This window comes from Myxine glutinosa, chromosome 1, assembly GCF_964187855.1.
Source record: "Myxine glutinosa chromosome 1, kmMyxGlut1.1, whole genome shotgun sequence".
In the NCBI taxonomy this organism is placed as follows: Eukaryota; Metazoa; Chordata; class Myxini; order Myxiniformes; family Myxinidae; genus Myxine; species Myxine glutinosa.
In genome coordinates this window covers 61649914-61667957 of record NC_136261.1, presented here as the reverse complement: position 1 = coordinate 61667957, position 18044 = coordinate 61649914, and the positions used below count along the sequence as shown (strand labels likewise).

Sequence of the window (18044 nt, the reverse complement as noted above, 5' to 3'; positions counted from 1 at the left end):
CCTGTCTTATTTAAACCTCAGCCATTTAGTTTGGTTTGCTCTTTGTTGTTGAGGTGTGCGGCGTCACCATGCCTAGATCAAAAGACCTCTCTGAGGCCTTCAGAAAGAAGGTTATAGATGTCTTTGAGTCTGGGAAGGGATTTAAAAAGATTTCTCCAAACAATTTGAAGTCAATCATTCGACTGTCTGGAAGATCATCGACAAGTGGAGAAGATTCCAAACAACTGCCAACTTGTTCAGGCCAGGCCGCTCCAGCAAGTTCAGCCCGAGAGCAGACCGCAAGATGCTGAAAGAAGTCTCTAAGAACCCCAGAATGTCATCACGGGACCTACAGGTAGCTCTTGCCACTGTTGATGTCAAAGTGCACGAGTCTACCATTAGAAAGAGGCTGCACAAATTTGATCTACATGGGAGGTGTGGCAGGAGGCAACCTTTGCTGTCCAGAAAGAACATCAGGGCAAACTAAAGTTTGCCAATGAACACCTAGGCAAAGACCAGCACTTCTGGAACAATGTGCTCTGGACAGATGAGTCAAAGGTAGAGCTGTTTGGCCACAGTACCAGAAGACATGTTTGGCGAAAACCAAAGACAGCATTTGACCACAAGAACCTGATACCAACTGTAAAGCATGGTGGTGGAAATATTATGGTTTGGGGCAGCTTTGCTGCATCAGGGCCTGGACAGCTCACCATCATAGAATCCACTATGAATTCTTCATTGTACCAGAGGGTGCTTGAGGATAATGTGAGGCCATCTGTCGGAAAGTTGAAGCTCAACCGAAGGTGGACCTTGCAACATGACAATGACCCGAAACATACCAGTAAATCCACCAAGGAATGGCTGAAAAGAAAGAAATGGAGTGTTCTGGAATGGCCAAGTCAAAGCCCGGATCTAAATCCCATCGAGATGTTGTGGGGGGATTTGAAACGAGCTGTGCATGCAAGAAACCCCTCAAACATCGCACAGCTGAAATAATTCTGCATGGAGGAGTAGGCAAAAATTTATCCGAGTCGATGTCAGAGACTGGTAGACAGTTATAAGAAACGCCTACTTGAGGTTGTTTCTGCCAAAGGGGGCAATACCACCTATTAGAGCCCAGGGTGTACTTACTTTTTCCACATGCGAAATTTGCATTTATGTTTATTTAAATTATACAATGGACTACAAAATGTAAAGGTTTCATGATATTTGTTATATTATATCACCTTTATCTATCAATATTGTTGAAATGAAGATCAAATAGCTGTAGGCTGAAATATGTTGAAAAAGTCAAAACTTTACATGGGGTGTACTTACTTTTTCACGTGACTGTATCTACACATCTGGGCAGTGTCTGTGTTGTCACTTAACGACTCCCTCAAACTTTTGTTTCCGTGGTTGTGGAGTGTTTTTAATAACGTTGTGGTGGTTTTAAATCATGTGGTGGTTTTAAATCATGTGGTGGTGAGGTATTTTAAATGACGTGGTGGTGAGGTGTTTTTAATTTCGTGGCTGTGAGGTGTTTTTATTACGTGTTTTATGGCTGTGAGGTGTTTTAAGTTACTTGGTGGTGATGTGTTTTGAATTACTTTGTGGTGAGGTGTTTTGAATTACGTGATGGTGAGGTGTTTTGAATTACGTGGTGGTGAGGTGTTTTAAATTACTTTGTGGTGAGGTGTTTTGAATTATGTGGTGGTGAGGTGTTTTTAATTACTTGGTGGTGAGGTGTTTTGAATTACTTGGTGTTGAGGTGTTTTGAATTACTTGGTGTTGAGGTGTTTTGAATTACTTGGTGTTGAGGTGTTTTGAATTACGTTGTGGTGAGGTGTTTTGAATTACGTGGTGGTGAGGTGTTTTGAATTACGTGGTGGTGATGTGTAATCGTCTCGAACTTCCAGTCTGCACCTACCCCTCCCCTATGTATGTGCTGGGGGGTTCTTTCTTAAAAAAAACAAAAAACATTCAACCTGAATCTTCAACCTAAATTTCCTATAAAAATGTAATATCACAAACACAACAAATACATTTGTGCAAAATAATTGTTTGTGTTATGATTGGTGTAAATCATGACAACACAGCAACTCAGGTACAGTCATTAGCCTCAGCTAAAATAAGCCCGTTCCTCAGTAACGACGCTTGGTGAGGCGAGCGCAGCGAGGCGAGTCAAGCTGCTATATATATATATATATATATACATACACATACACAACACATACACATACACACATACATACATACACATACATACATACACATACATACACATACATACATACACATACATACACACACATACATACACATACATACACACACGCACATACATACATACATACACATACATACATACATACACATACATACACATACATACACATACACATACATACATACACATACACATACATACATACACATACATACATACACATACACATACACACATACATACATACACATACATACATACATACACATACATACATACATACATACACATACATACATACACATACATACACACACATACATACACATACATACACACACATACATACACATACATACACACGCACACCTCCACACACACACACACACAGACATATACATACACATACACATACACATAATACACACACATACATACATATACATACACATATATATGCACACACAAATACACACATATACACACACAAATACACACATATACACACATATACACACACACACACACACACACACACACACACACACACACACACACACACACACACACACACACACACACATACACATACACACATATACACGCTGTGATTTGTGACGTCATTTCAAACAGAAAATCCAGAAGGTCGTTCTTTCTGTGTATTTGCAGTACTGCATCCTGTTGCTCTTTCATTTCATGCTGCAGGTCATTGCTGGAGTCGTGGCATACCGTCAGCAACAGGTAAACATGAACACAAGCAGAGCTCTCATTGGATTTCAATGTGCGGTATTGCACCTTCATCTATTTATTTATTATTTAATTTTGATTGTCAGAAATCTTACCTGGTTACGTGGTTATAGGCCGCAATGGTCCTTGACTTGGTCATACTGGGGATGTGCTTACCATACCAGCCTACTCATGCGAGATACCGTTTTGTCCTTCGTGTAAGCAAGTGAGTGCAAGCAGATAGGACAGTAGGCTTAATGCCTCCTCGAAGGACGTTGTAAGATCCATGGTTTTCTTTCTTACAGCCCAGTGGCAACTACTGCAAAGACAGATACCGTGATGTTGTTTCCATCTCCAACCTTTATGGCATGAAAAGTGTGCCAGCACACGAGAAGGTTCGGTGCGTTTCCCAGGTATGACATCTGCTTACCTTTGTGCATGTTAGGTGATCATCTGCTTAGTGAGCGTTGCCACCGCAGGATCCTCAGCGGATGCCAGGGTGCTATGAAAGAGATGATATCTCTCAGAAGTCATTTGCAAACAAACCTTCAGAGGCCCATTGAAGAGGTGCTATCTGCCAGGACACCTGGCACCTTTGTTCCGTGATGAAACATAGGGCTGAGAAGACTTTAAATAACTCAGAAATGTTAAACCTTGAGATAAAGATTCATCTCATGTGATCTTAACTTCTCGAGAGTGTCTGCGGCTGATATTTCAAACATATTTTATAGGGACACAAACTCCTGCAGAATATCCCATAAATACTTGATTGGGTCAAGTGACGGAGAAGGTGACGGAGAAGACCATGACATACGGATAACAACAGTGTCATGCTCATCAAACCATTGGGCGACCACACGCGTTGGGCGATGCAACCATGCCAGGAAAATGCGCTCCGCAACATTACTGGACCAATCGAACCCTTCACTCTTGGAACCAATAACTCAGGACTGTGGCGTTCTTTAGGTTGGCGCCACACGTGCACTCGTCCGTTTGTCGAGAACATGGTGAGGGATGATTCAGCTGTCCGAATCACATTTCTCCACTGCTCGGTAGGCCATTGCCTGTGCTTTTTGCACCACTGGACTCACAAACGTGCATTGCCAGGAGTGATGAGTGGTTTGTGCACTGCAACCCGACTATGGTATCCTGCTCTGTGGACTTCTCGACAGACCATTTTTGATGAAACTGGCTGCTTACGCCACAGGATGAAATTTACAGTCAATTTATATGCATTTGCTCACCTGCTTTGCCTTGCACTTCAAATTAATGCATGGATATGACGATCCTGGAGTATGTGCATCCGTCCGCTCTTGCCCTTTGCCGATGATATCTTTCCCTTGGAGTTCCATGCTGATATCACCTTAGACTCCGTTGCTCATGAAACATCAACAAGTTGAGCTGTCTGTCACTGAAGCTCCTGCCAAATGCGCCCCAACAATCATCCCTCTTTCAAAGTCACTGTGGTCTCCTCTTACAGCCATGCTAGCCGTAACTACAGGCAACCAGGCCTGTGCAGCATTTTTTTTACATGACCCTAAGCACGCTGGGATGTTATTTGCTTTGTTCACACATGGGCCACACCTGTGTGGAAGCAGTTGCTTTCAATATACTTGGTGTCTCTCATTTACTTAGGTGTTTCCATTTTTTTGTCCACAACCTTTACTTAGGTGTTTCCATTTTTTTTGTCCACAACCTGCATCTACCTGCAGAGTGTACCTGTTTTTCCTGAAATGGTGCCGATTATGAAATGCAAATGCACTTTCTGCATAGTTGTCGATTTTGATCGATTTGATCTATTAAAGATATTGTAATGGAGACGATGAGTGGGGGAGAGAGGGGTGTGGGGGGGGGGGCGGGAGGGGGGTGGAGTGGGGGGGGGGTATAGGGGCGCAAAGCTGCCGGTGATTAACCGCAAGGAGGCTGAGCGGAAACATCCTTATTTCGACTCTGTGGTGTGATGTGATTACGATTAATTACTTTGGCCACATGATGGTTTTGGGACAGGCATTCAGTTTTACAGGGCAAGTTGGTTACGCTGGAGGGCGATTCTGCGGCTCAAAATGCACAGCGTTGATGCTTTAAAGCACAACAGGTTTAATAAGTAATAACCTGGATGGGAACACTGTAAGGAAATAATGAAGAAATATGACAATATGGAAATATGACAACAAGCAAACCTTAAATTCAACTTTTCACATGCACAGACTTGTTTAGAGACACAGGGCAGACAAAATAATAAGGCAGGATGAATAAGGTTGGGGTTTTCGTGGTCTTTCCTTTTGCGGAATGTCAGGAGGCCCTACTTGGACATGCTGGTTTGGCCCTGCTGTCATGTGACTGTCCGAGATGCTATCACCACTCTCTCCTCATTTGGGAGCTCCAGTGGCCAACTCGGGAAAGTATAAAACACATGGACACTGCTGGAACTTCCAGGAATGCAAAAAGTCGGTATTTCAAAAAAAAAGTGGATTTGGGGTTAATTAACGGGGGTAGAAGAGCTCAGGGTTTTGATCAGGGTACAATAAGCCACGTTTCAATTTTTTCCATGGAGTGCTTTTGGAGAAATGTATAGAGATGCAACGTTTTTCGGTTTTTCCAAGAGGGCCTCTGTACCACCTGACCTATCAAGTCATAATTATCATTAAAATATTCTACAGGAGGAAGCGCTCCTATGGTGAAAATTTCGTGTCAATCGGATCAAGAATTGCAGAAAAAAAAATTCATACTGATCGAATCAAGCGTTGTACTTGTCAAATTATGACGTCTTAATTCTTAATGAAGGTACCGATGACATCATCATTAACATATCTTATTCTCCATGGGGAGAACTTGACAATGAGCCATGTTTCAATTTTGTTCCATTGAGCGGTTTGGGAGATATCGAGGTGCAACGTTTTTTCAAGATGGCGTCCATACCACGTGACCTATGATGTCATAATTATGCAAAAACAATTTAACAGGCGGAGGCGCTCTTCAACAGGCAGAGGCGCTCCTATGGTAAAATTTCTTGTCAATCGGATGAATGGTTGCCGAGAAAATGAATTTTAAAAATGCAGACATGCCACATGTACGCACGTACTCCACACATACGCAACTGAATGCCAACCCTGCTTTTCGCTTTGCGAGCGCAGGGTAACTATAGAGTTCATATAACACCTTACACCATGCAGTGTTGAAGTATAAAATTAAATTAAATTAAAATAAAGATTTTACAGGTCATATGAAAAATAAATTCATGAAGTTTACCACCATTGACGCAGTGTCTATTACACCACCCTATCTAACATGTTATACTGGCTCTTCATGCCTGTTCATGCCTGTCTTCATGCCATGAATGAATGAACAGGAAGATCAGATAGAACAGGGAAGGAAACAGAGCAACCTGCAAATAAATTGTGTGAGGCGTGGCAAGTCATGGGCGAGGGATTGTGATGGGTTAATGAGGATAGAAAGAATCACGGGTAGGCATGGAGGATGACCTGAAGAGGGGATGCACTACTAGCTTGAAGCACTGAAGAGAATAGTGGGATTTAATGGACTGAAAAAAAGAGGTTTCAAGTGGGAGAAAAGAGGAACAAAGGAGTGAAGGTGAGCATTGATCTCGGATATTGGTTACTTTCATAAGGAGTGGATTGTGGGAAGGACATGTGTGACCTGGAGGGATAGTGGAGGTGCAGAGGGATAAAAAAAAGCAAGGGATGTAAGACCTGATGAGAGAGGCAGGAGAAAACAGAGAGAACACCAAGTTGTCTCTGACTGATGATATAATAGCTGCCCTTTGTTTCTGCTTCTTTGTGGGAAATGCCAATGATGTTGCCAACTTTGGGTTAAACAGTATGCAGGAGAGACAGGTGTGAAGCAGAGACACTAACTAGGCCATTGTGGAGGGTATTACCCTATTGAGCTATGGGAAAAGGTTTCATAGTCTGCAAATAGTTCAATCTTAGGAAGGAATGACTGGACACGAAGGAAGATGCCTAGTCTGCAGTTGACTTTGGAGACCATCTTTAATATATCGTCTGTCTCGGAGATATCGTAGCCCATGGTGCGGCCTAAATGTCTGAAAATCTGACGTTCTTCCATTTGTAGATGGTATATGGTGCAGGTATAGTTTGACGATCCTTTCAGAGAGACTGGGTGAGAATGTGACGTGCCCATATCAAAAGACGTGTTCAAAGTGTTTGACCAGTATCTGATCCTTCCCAGATGAGCAGAGAGGGAAGCTACTGTTGTTGGACTGTTGTTCAGATGTGGAATTATATGTTATGCAAGGTGGAGTCATCTGTGAATAGGAAAATATGGGTTTCCGGAGCATCGCTGAGGTCATTGTTGAAGTTCAATTGTACCACGAGTAGTTCCCCTTCTGCCAGTCCAGCTATTTCTAAATGTGTGTCAGATGATGATCTTATTGTAGGAATCCTCAAGTTCTGATTCAATAGAGTTATACAACATCGAGAGCAATGATAAACAGGAAAATGTGATGAGGGTAAGAAAGAGCTTTCTGGAAGAGAAAATAGTAGGGACAAGAGGACGATATGGATGGATAATGATGGATGCTGCAGTTTTCTTTGGGAACTGGATAAGCAGATCTTTCGGATAGTCCAGGAGCCAGTTTTCAAGAGAGGCCTAGAAAATGAGTTTCGTGCAACACCCACTACACAGTTGGTTTGTCATTTCAGGGTGCTTGGGATACATCTGTAGAACAAATCCAGCCCTGATGTACAGTTAAATTGTGGCAGCAACAATAAATGGCAGCCACTTTTCTATTAAGGGGTAGCGTAAAGCTCGAAATTGACGATTTTTTTTTTGTATTTTTGTTTTTTCAGCTCTTCCAATAGGGATTCTTCGACATTATAATTAAAAGGATAGTGGGAAGTATGAGGGGATTTTCGTTTTGCTGTTCAAGTATGATTTAAATTTTTTTATTATTATTATACCTTGTATTATACCCAAAACACACAAAATCGCTGAAATATGTAGTTTTTGCTTTTCGACTGTACTTACGCAATATCATCTTTATGTTGTTCAAATGCGGTTATGGTTGTAATATGATATATCTTTATGATCTTTTCAAGAAACAAAATTGGACAATCCTTAAGTAAAGTCAGAAAAATATAGATTTCATTTCCCCTTAAATCATCAACCCCATTCCTGTTATGACCAAAAGTCCACAAGTAATCTCAGCAAAAATATCTCACCAGGTCAAATCTGGCTGCGTATCATAACCATAGTCATTCACTGAACATTACAATGTTAACATATTGTTGCGAATATGGAATTTGGCCTCCATATCCGCTTGTAAATATTCCCCTATTTTCTCCAATACTCCCCAACTTTCCCCAATCCCCCATTCCCTAGTCCCATTGCATGTAAATAACAATCAGTAGAGCCGACCTTCCCCTTATTCCCCCCTTTAAATGTCGTGCCCAGGTCCACCGCACCACACGTAGACAACTTTCGGACATCTTCCTAGTTATTCTTAGTCTATGTCAGTTAAGGCCTCGTTTCCATTAATTATGACTCTTCGTTGCACCAGAATGTGATTATATGGCACCAGTAGTGAGTTTAGGACCTTTCCCATACCTCCTCCCATCTTCTTCCCCGTCTACAACAACAGAGGGGCACGGCGCTGCGCGGGGGGGAGTGTGCGTCCTCCCACCGGCTCGGTTCGCCGCCATCGACAATGCGCTCCAGACGATGCGCTCCAGACCATGCGCTCCACGGGGTTACCACGAAGCGGCTCCTTGTCAGCTCCTCGTCAAGGGCGGAGCCTGGTAAACCCCCCCGCACGCACCCAATGAGAAGCAACGTGCCGATTCCACGAGGCGGAGCTAACGAGCCGAGGGCGTGTCACTCCCCGCCGGATATACGCGGCCACGCGCCGGATGTGACGTGAGATGCGCCCCCAGCTGGAGAAAGAACGTTGCCTTGCCTACGACCGCTGAGAGGAAGAGAACCCGCCTGAGAAAGAACGTCACCTCTGAGCGCTGCGACGAGACCTCCCCGCATCTCTGGACCGGACCGGGTCGATTCTAACCTTTGAGCACAGGTGCACCTGGAGCCATCGCTACCCGCCTGTCCTTTCCATCAACCCCCGTGTGAGTCAGCCGTTGTCCCGTTTGCCTGTCGTCTGTTGGGGAATAATATAAGATTGTGTCTAAGTGCTTGTCTTTCTATGTTGTACCTCTAGCCCCTGTAATCTAACCTTTTCCGTAACGAATATAATCTCCTCCGGAGGTCTTGAGAACCGTATCCCTGGTGTCGTCATTTTATAACCCAGCCGGGTGTCTTCTTTTTCTTATTGAGCCAGCGTGGCGCGGCTTCGTCAACGTCGAGTATAATCGGTAACTTGTACAGACGTGGTCATACCAAAACCGCTCGGTAAACTAACATCTAAGCCACGTCTGTAACAATATAATTGTTATTTGTTGTATTATTAAAATAAACATATTTTGCTACTGAATCATCCTCTAAGTGGTATAAAATCACGAAAATGTCACCATTAATCTTCCTCATCATCATCTTCTGAGTCGCTTGTGGTAGGTTCTTTGTTTGGGTTTTTGCATTGTTCACCTCCCATGCAAGTGCAGGCTTCTGTGCATGGCATGTTATTGTTCTTGCAGGCACATACGTGGCTGCGTTGACATGCAGACACTTTACACTTGCACGCGGTCAACTCAACTAGTCCAACTGGAGCAGGGTCTTTGGTCATGAGGGTGGGCTGGAGAGTTCCATCTTCGATGTTTCATCCATGACCATCTGGCTTTGGTCATGCTTGGTTGGGGAGCAATGACTTCTTCCAGATGAATGACTGATAGCTCGATAAATGTGTTGCCTAATACTGTCAGATGTTGGTGGAAGGCATTCACTCTTCTGCCTTTTCTGGCAGAACATCCAATATCTGATTTCGTCCGCCGTGTCACCTGCTGCCTGAGCTGATGTGTACAGGGAGCATGTGAACCGTTCACAAGCACGGACAGTATCCTCTGTCGTTGGGATAATATCTCCCAGTTGACACTTTCTGTTGGTGGGCTTTACCGTCCTGAAGTTTCCTCAAAGCTGTCTTCTTACCAATTCCACTGAAGGCACTCGTCGTGTCACTTCCTGTTAGTGCATGCAATGATGGGAGTACTTTGCATACTTCTGGGCCAATGGCCAAGACGATTTCGTGGATTGGTATGTGTCATAACTTTTGCTTTATTCCAGTACGAAACCAAAGTTTTTGGCATCTCATTGTGGCGTACATGTGTATTGTTACGTGGTCCTCCCCAAACCCCGGTCACGGTGTACCTCCGAGCCCCAAGAGGAGTCAAGGCAGAAAGATGTGTTAATCTGTATGTCAAAAATCAATGGTGAAACCACACCAATTGTTACCAACAAACAAGTATTGTATTAAGATCACACAAGAATAACAGGACAACAACAATAGTAATCAATTGTACAACCAATATATACTTCCTATGATGGTACCATCAGTTTCGTACAATATAACTCACTGTGCTCCAAGTGAGTGAAACAAGAACATTCCCAATGTCTCTATTCTGGCATCAAGCCAAAGTTGATCCGCTCCAGTGATCGTCAGAACGATGTCTAATCGAGTCCAGAATCCCGTTCGGATGGCAGTCACAGTCACGCTGCCAAAGCTGCGCAAAGGTGCCCTCAAGGCGACTGGGAAATCACACCCTCGGGTATGGACGTTCCACAGCTCCCAATCGGCGAACCGCAGATTTCCCACTCAAAAGCCACGTTAAAAACACACACCAGATTAACGTCTGAATGCGGTGAAAATGATTGAAGCGAGATGAAAAACCTTGAGCGAAGCGCAAATCCTGCACGAGGTAAAAATGGCCGACGGCCCGTTCTCGTGGCGTAACGGCACTTCGATGATTCTCTTCGGAATCAACCGCAAAACCTGACACGCAGGTTGATCTGTCACAGCGATAACAACTCTGTCGCAGGAATCCCTTTCCTGGGAAACCCAAAGTTCACTCGTGACCCTTGTTCGACAACGTTTGCTCCAGACCTCAAAGCAGCTCGGCTTTCTTGTCGAACTCACTCGCTCCGCCTTCTCTTCTTCCTCTTCCTCTTCGTCATCGTCCGGGTCCGGTTTCATTTAAAACATTAACTTTTTTACCTTTTGAAAATAGCAATCTCTATTTCCCTGAAACGACAACAATAATAGTACATGGAACCAACAATGTTTACAGTGGATGCAAACCACAACAACGGAAGGAAGTGACGAATCCGTAACACTTCGCCCCCTCAAGAAAGAAAGTTTGAACATAGTGAAAACTTTCTTTGCAGGCAAAAACTCTTTTAACAAACAAAAGTAAAACTCACACCCAAATGATCAATTCACGTGAACAACAATAATTAATATTCCCCAAAATAGAGCAACAACACTTCCAAACAACCTACAGGAATTTCCAAAGTTAGTTCACTCTGGATAAAGCATCAGCAACGACATTGTCCCTGCCCTTTACATGCTCAATTTCCAAGTTGAACTCCTGCAAAGCCAAACTCCATCTCATCAACCTCTGATTTTTATTTTTCATTTTTTAAATGAAGGTTAAGGGGTTGTGATCAGTGAATGCAAAGCAAAGAAAATCTATAGCACTTTTTGAAGGAGTCCGAGCTGAGAGCCAGGTTTCATGGTGGTTGGGTTGTTAGGCCTGGAAGTATTCACTGCATGGACGCATTTAGGAACGTGGAGTTCACGGGTTAATCCGTGTAGGAATCTTGGCTCGGCTGCTCCTGAGCACTCAGTGCTTCCAACTCTTCTCTTGATCATAAAAATCATAATCACGGTTGTAGAGTCGGGTGCTGTCGTCACGTGAGTAGCGGTCCCCATCTCGGCTACCACCGTAATAGTCATCCCATCGAGAGTTGCCAAAACTGCGCTGCTGCTGCTGGGAGCCTCCGTAGTAATCACGACTGCGGCCGCCACCAAAACTACTACTCCCACCCCGGGAGCCATAGCCACCCCTGAAACTACCTCCATGTTTTCCTCCTCTGTAGCCCCCTCGACGCCCATGGCCTGCCTTCTCTACTGTTATGGTCCGACCATCCAAATCCTTGCCATTCAAATCCTTTTCTGCATCTTTGGCGTCCTTTGTGTTTTCAAACGTGACAAAGCCAAACCCTCTCGACTTTTGCGTCTCCCTGTCTTTTATCAGCAGCACTTCCAAGAATGGTCCATATTTGCCAAAGATAGAGTCCAGAACATCTTCACGTGTGTCAAAGTTCAGTCCACCTACAAAGAGCTTGCCAACATTGCCTCCATCCATGACTTGTGTGTGCTGACACTTAGTTTTGGGGTACTCGACAAGAAGTGCCTGTGCAAAGCGTGATGTCAGTACCTTCTCCTTCTCTTCAGCGCGCTTCCTACCCATAGCATGAGTCGTGGCACAGGATGGAAAGATGCCCGGAATCTCCTGCTCTAACTGTGCGGTGTTATTTTCCATACTAGGCTTTTCAACAAACATCGGATTACCAGAAACTCGACCACCGGCCAAATCATTCCCGATAACAAAAGAGATTCCCTCTACAGGAAGAGTGGCTTGTAAACCTACGGTGACCGGTCCTAACACCAAATCAGACTTCAAATGGATGACATGAAGTGGAGCTTTAACATAGCCACCAACCCCCTGTAAAAGGACACCAACACCAGTTGCCGTCTTCTCTGACAATGGCAAAATGCCCTCAAGCATCAAAGATTGATGTGCTCCTCTGTCCCTCAATACCCTAACAGGTCTCTGGTTCGTTAAGTCTCCATCCAGTGACACAAATCCCTCTGAAATAAAAGGTTTGTAACCCTCTTGAACAAGGTCGTTCTGTGATGCCGTAACTTTGGCATGGGAACCTTCACAAGGCACTGTCCTCCAAGGACGATTTCTCGCATTGGCCAATGCATTCGGAGTTGTACTAGTCTAACTCCGCTCCTGATTTTTCCTTTTCAGGGCGTAACATTGGGACATCAAATGCCCAGGTTTCTTGCAAAACGCGCAAGTAGGCCCGGAGGAAAAACTCGTGGTCTGCCTCGGGCCCCCCGGAAGATAAGTCTGTCTTGGAACTGTAGTCTTCTGATCCCTAAAAGTCGCGGTATCAGATTTGTCCCCATAGTCATCACAAGGCTGCCTCCATGAATATTTGTTCTCCATCCCTGATTTACCATAACTCCCCTGGCTAACTCTAGGTGGGAAGTTAGGTTTGTGGAACCCCATCCTGTGTGTCAAGGCATAGTCATCTGCCACTGTTGCTGCCTCTTACAGCTCTGGTACTTTCTTTTCATCCAGATGTACTTTAATGTCCACGTGGACACACTGTTTGAATTCCTCCACCAAGATCAATTGTCGCAACAGGTTGAAGTCTTTCCCAATCCCCTTCGAGTCACACCACCGATCAAACATGGTTTCCTTCATTCTGGCAAACTCCACATGGTTCTCACTCTCCCTCTTCCTGGCATTCCTGAATTTTTGCCGGTAAGCTTCAGGGACCAATTCATAGGCTTTGAGATGGTTTTCTTCACTATCTCATAATCTGCACATTTGTCAATCGGTAAAGCCGAATAGATATCTTGAGCTTTACCCACCAGAACACTTTGCACTAACATAGTCCAGGACCCCACAGGCCATTTTAGCATTTGAGCCACCTTCTCAAAATGTAAAAAGAACTTGGCTACCTCCTTTTCATTGAAGGGTGGAACCAGCCTCACATGCCTACCAACATCCCAAGTGTTCTGACTAGTTGTCGAACTAGCCGGCATGGATACTACTTCTCTCCGTTCCCCCAGTAATTCCAGCTCCTTGAGTTTAAGTTCCTTCTGATACTCCATGTCCCGTTCCTTTAACTCCCTTTCGGCTCTCCTTTCCTCTGCTCTTTCCTCTGCTCTTCTTTCTTCTTCAGCTCACCTTTCCTCTGCTCTTCTCTCCTCGAGTTCTCGTTCCTGTTCTGCTCTTCTTTCCTCGAGTTCCTTTTCAGCTCTCCTTTCCCCTGCTCTTTCCTCTGCTCTTTCCTCTGCTCTTCTTTCCTCGAGTTCTCATTCCTGTTCTGCTCTTTCCTTTTCTGCTTTCCTTTCCCCTGCTTTTAACCTTTCCTGGCTCTGTAGTTGCATCTCCATTTTCCGGAGCTCCACATTTTCTTTTTCCTCGGGTAACCAATCCAAGGCTACCTCTTTCCATGTTCCTTGTCCCACCAGAGATTCTACCACCAATGTCTGCATCTCTGCTTTCTTCATATTAACTCGGACCTCCAAGTTAAAATATTTGGCCAATATGAAGAGTTCCGATCTTTTTAATGCTTGGAACTGTGCCTCATTAGGGGATGCCGCAAACTTTTCTGCGTCAAACACCATGGTGACTATTAGTTAGCACCTGTTAACCTTCACACAACAATTTTCAAATTTTTTTGAAAAATTTGGGAATGTTAGAAAAATTCCAAATGTGGGAATTTTGGGAATGTTAGGGAATTCTATCCCGGAAGAGTGTTGGGGAATTCTATCCTGGACGAGTGTTGGGGAATTTTGTCAACAAAGACGAGCCCCCAATTTCTGTTACGTGCTCCTCCCCAAACCCCGGTCACGGTGTACCTCCGAGCCCTGAGAGGAGTCATGGCAGAAAGATGTGTTAATCTGTATGTCAAAGATCAATGGTGAAACCACACCAATTGTTACCAACAAACAAGTATTGTATTAAGATCACACAAGAATAACAGTACAACAACAATAGTAATCAATTGTACAACCAATATATACTTCCTATGATGGTACCTTTAGTTCGTACAATATAACTCACTGTGCTCCAAGTGAGTGAAACAAAAACATTCCCAATGTCTCTATTCCGGCATCAAGCCAAAGTCGATCCGCTCCAGTGATCGTCAAAACGATGTCTAATCGAGTCCAGAATCCCGTTCGGATGACAGTCACAGTCACGCTGCCGAAGCTGCGCCAAGGTGCCCTCAAGGCGACTGGGAAATCACACCCTCGGGTATGGACATTCCACGGCTCCCAATCGGCGAACCACAGATTTCCCACTCAAAAGCCACGTTACACACACACACACCAGATTAACGTCTGAATGCGGTGAAAATGGTTGAAGTGAGATGGAAAACCTTGAGCGAAGCACAAATCCTGCGTGAGGTAAAAATGGCCGACGGCCCGTTCTCGTGGCGTAACGGCATTTCGATGATTCTCTTCAGAATCAACCACAAAACCTGACACGCAGGTTGATCTGTCACAGCGATAACAACTCTGTCACAGGAATCCCTTTCCCGGGAAACCCAAAGTTCACTCGTGACCCTTGTTCGACAACGTTTGCTCCAGACCTCAAAGCAGCTCGGCTTTCTTGTTGAACTCACTCGCTCCGCCTTCTCTTCCTCCTCTTCCTCTTCGTCGTCGTCCGGTTCCCGTTTCATTTAAAACATTAACTTTTTTACCTTTTGAATATAGTAATCTCTATTTCCCTTAAACGACAACAATAATAGTACATGGAACCAACAATGTTTACAGTGGATGCAAACCACAACAACGGAAGTGACGAATCCGTAACAGTATGCATATGACTAACGTCAGTATCTGGTGATTGCACGATCACCTGTGGGTGGTCATATGACGCATTGTGAGCCTGCAGAAGAAGCCTGGTGTCTGCTTCTTCGTGGTCAGACTCCAGAGGTGAGAGTTTAGAAAAATAAATAAATGAAATCCGTCAAAATCTCAGATTTACGCCTCGGACACCACCCCCCTCATAGAAAAGTGGTTGCCATTTATTGTTGCTGCCACAATTCAACTGTACATCAGGGCTGGATTTGTTCTATAGATGTTACCCAATCACCTGTGACAAACCAACTGTGTAGTGGGTGTTGCACGAAACCATTTTGAGCAGATTCTGGCTCCTGGACTAGGATGGATCAGCAGGATCAGCAGGTTTTGATGAAAATTATATATTTATGAATGGAAAGGTGAGTCTCCAAAATATGAGAGTAAGTGCATTAGACAACAGACAAAGTGCACTCTGCAGATGTTGTCCCATTTAAGTTTAACTTAAATGAGCAGTGATTTTGGCATACGGCTGGTAGGAAATCAGGGTGCCTGGTAGATAGGGCCTACACTTATGTAAATTCCTGCCACCTTCAGGCCTGGCCAGTTTGTTGGTGAAATATTTGGACCAAACAATTTCCACAGCTGACCCCACAAAAAATTGGGAATAAATGGGGTCATTAAAGAAGGGAGGGAGATGACGACGGAGCGAGGTGGAGAGCAGGGAAGAGGGAAAATGGGCCATTGAATGTGAATCCAATAGGAAAATGGGGCAAGTGGCTTGTTAATGTGTTATGTCTATAAATGAATCCTGAATATCCTATGAATTGTTAATTTTTTTTTCTTACCGTTTTCTCTTCTACAGATGACAAGCACAAACCTAAGAACTTATTCTGAGCCTTTGCAAGTTCATCCCTGAATGGTGTCATTTTTAGCAGGAAACCTCATTGATGTTTGGCTCATTTGGCAAAAAGCATAAACTGGCAACTTCCATCACACTGTTAAAGCTAAATGAAGAATCCTAGTTGCTGAAATCGAAGTCGTGCCTTAGTCAGCGCTCCATTGGCGTTTCCGATGGCTGGTGACAATTCCTACTACCTACAGTGAATTTGGACATCATTGCACCTAAAACATGTTATTTGTGCCTAAAGCGTGGACCTCGGGATGGTGAAGGAGTTTGACCCTAAAGAGACTGCTTTGAGGGTTGAGGAGGTGTACCTAAAACATGTTATTTGTGCATAAAGCTTGGGCCTCGGGATGGTGAAGGGGCCTGACCCTAAAGAGACTGCTTTGAGGGTTGAGGAGGTACCTAAAACATGTTATTTGTGCATAAAGCGTGGACCTCGGGATGGTGAAGGTGCCTGACCCTAAAGAGAGTGCTTTGAGGGTTGAGGAGGTGCCTAAAACATGTTATTTGTGCATAAAGCTTGGACCTCGGGATGGTGAAGGGGTCTGACCCTAAAGAGACTGCTTTGAGGGTTGAGGAGGTGTACCTAAAACTGCAGCATCAAGCAATGGATCGAGAGTTTGATCTCTTCCTGAATGTTTCATGCACCGTACACATGTTGTTTGCGGTCAATTTGCTTCATGTAGTGTTCCACGACTAAGTAATAATGGTTTGAGAAATACTCCAAGGTTTTTGAAAAACGACTCATTGGATCATCGCCATACTTTAGGTCAGAACTCTTCATTCTGCAATATATATTTTTAACTTTGCTTGTTCTATCTATAGGTACACTATTACTATTTATTACATATCATTCCTTATAAAAGTTTATTTATGGGTGTCAACCAGTTTAATAACTACAAGGAGCAGCCTTTCCTCCAGGTGGCAGTTGGACACAGTGTTCGCTTAAATCCATTCATCCGCATATTCCGCTGTACAGTATTTCCTCTACCCACGAATTCACAAAAATTCCACATGAAATCCTCAGGGAAGACGCATGAGGATATAGAAACGACACTCTCCAGCAATTCCCTTACTGTTGAGCTCCCTGGTTCCAGGTTATTTTCCTATCACCCCTGGATATGATTGGTGAATTTGCTGTGTGTATTAGTGTTGACATCTGGAACACAGGCACGCTCGAAATTCCTTGTTAAAACTGACTGTAGGACCCTTTATGGTCTACATTGGCCACATCGACCTTATGAATCTCTAGGAAGAGTGAACCTTCAGTAAGAGATAACATGAGATTTAAAAAAAATTACATCGCTTGCTCTGTCGGAACAAAATGATTTTCACTTTTGCAGTGTAATAAAATGTGTCATCTGTTTAAATTGAATTGCTCTTTCTCAAATAACTTGCATAAGTCATCCCACAACTTTATGACATTATATCTCGACTGAAAAGGTAAAACATTAATTCTGATACCCGACTGCTGGGAACCACATGCTAGGCCATCTTTCCGGTTGTGATCAATTTATGAACTAATGATTCATTGATGATGGAATTGGCGAGAATGGAGGTGAGTGCAGGGGTGTCCAGATGAGGAAGTGAAAAAAAACCAGTTTTTCGTGGGGGAAGAAGAAGGGTTTATAGGAGGAGTAATGCTGTTAGGCACACCCGTTCTCAGCCAACAGAGATGTTCTCTCAAC

General features: G+C 43.9%; 1 protein-coding gene across 1 annotated transcript in view; it reads left to right on the top strand.

The window, feature by feature from the left end:
* The window catches only part of LOC144889725 (CD151 antigen-like), a 74077-nt gene extending 57471 nt beyond the window's left edge, over positions 1 to 16606 (top strand). Inside the window, exons 4-5 of the mRNA XM_078770905.1 lie at positions 2858 to 2929; positions 16315 to 16606. Coding sequence (XP_078627031.1) covers positions 2858 to 2929; positions 16315 to 16368 — 126 coding nt within the window. The 3' untranslated portion in view covers positions 16369 to 16606. The remainder of the gene's footprint in view (positions 1 to 2857; positions 2930 to 16314) is intronic.
* Positions 16607 to 18044: the final 1438 nt, after the last annotated feature.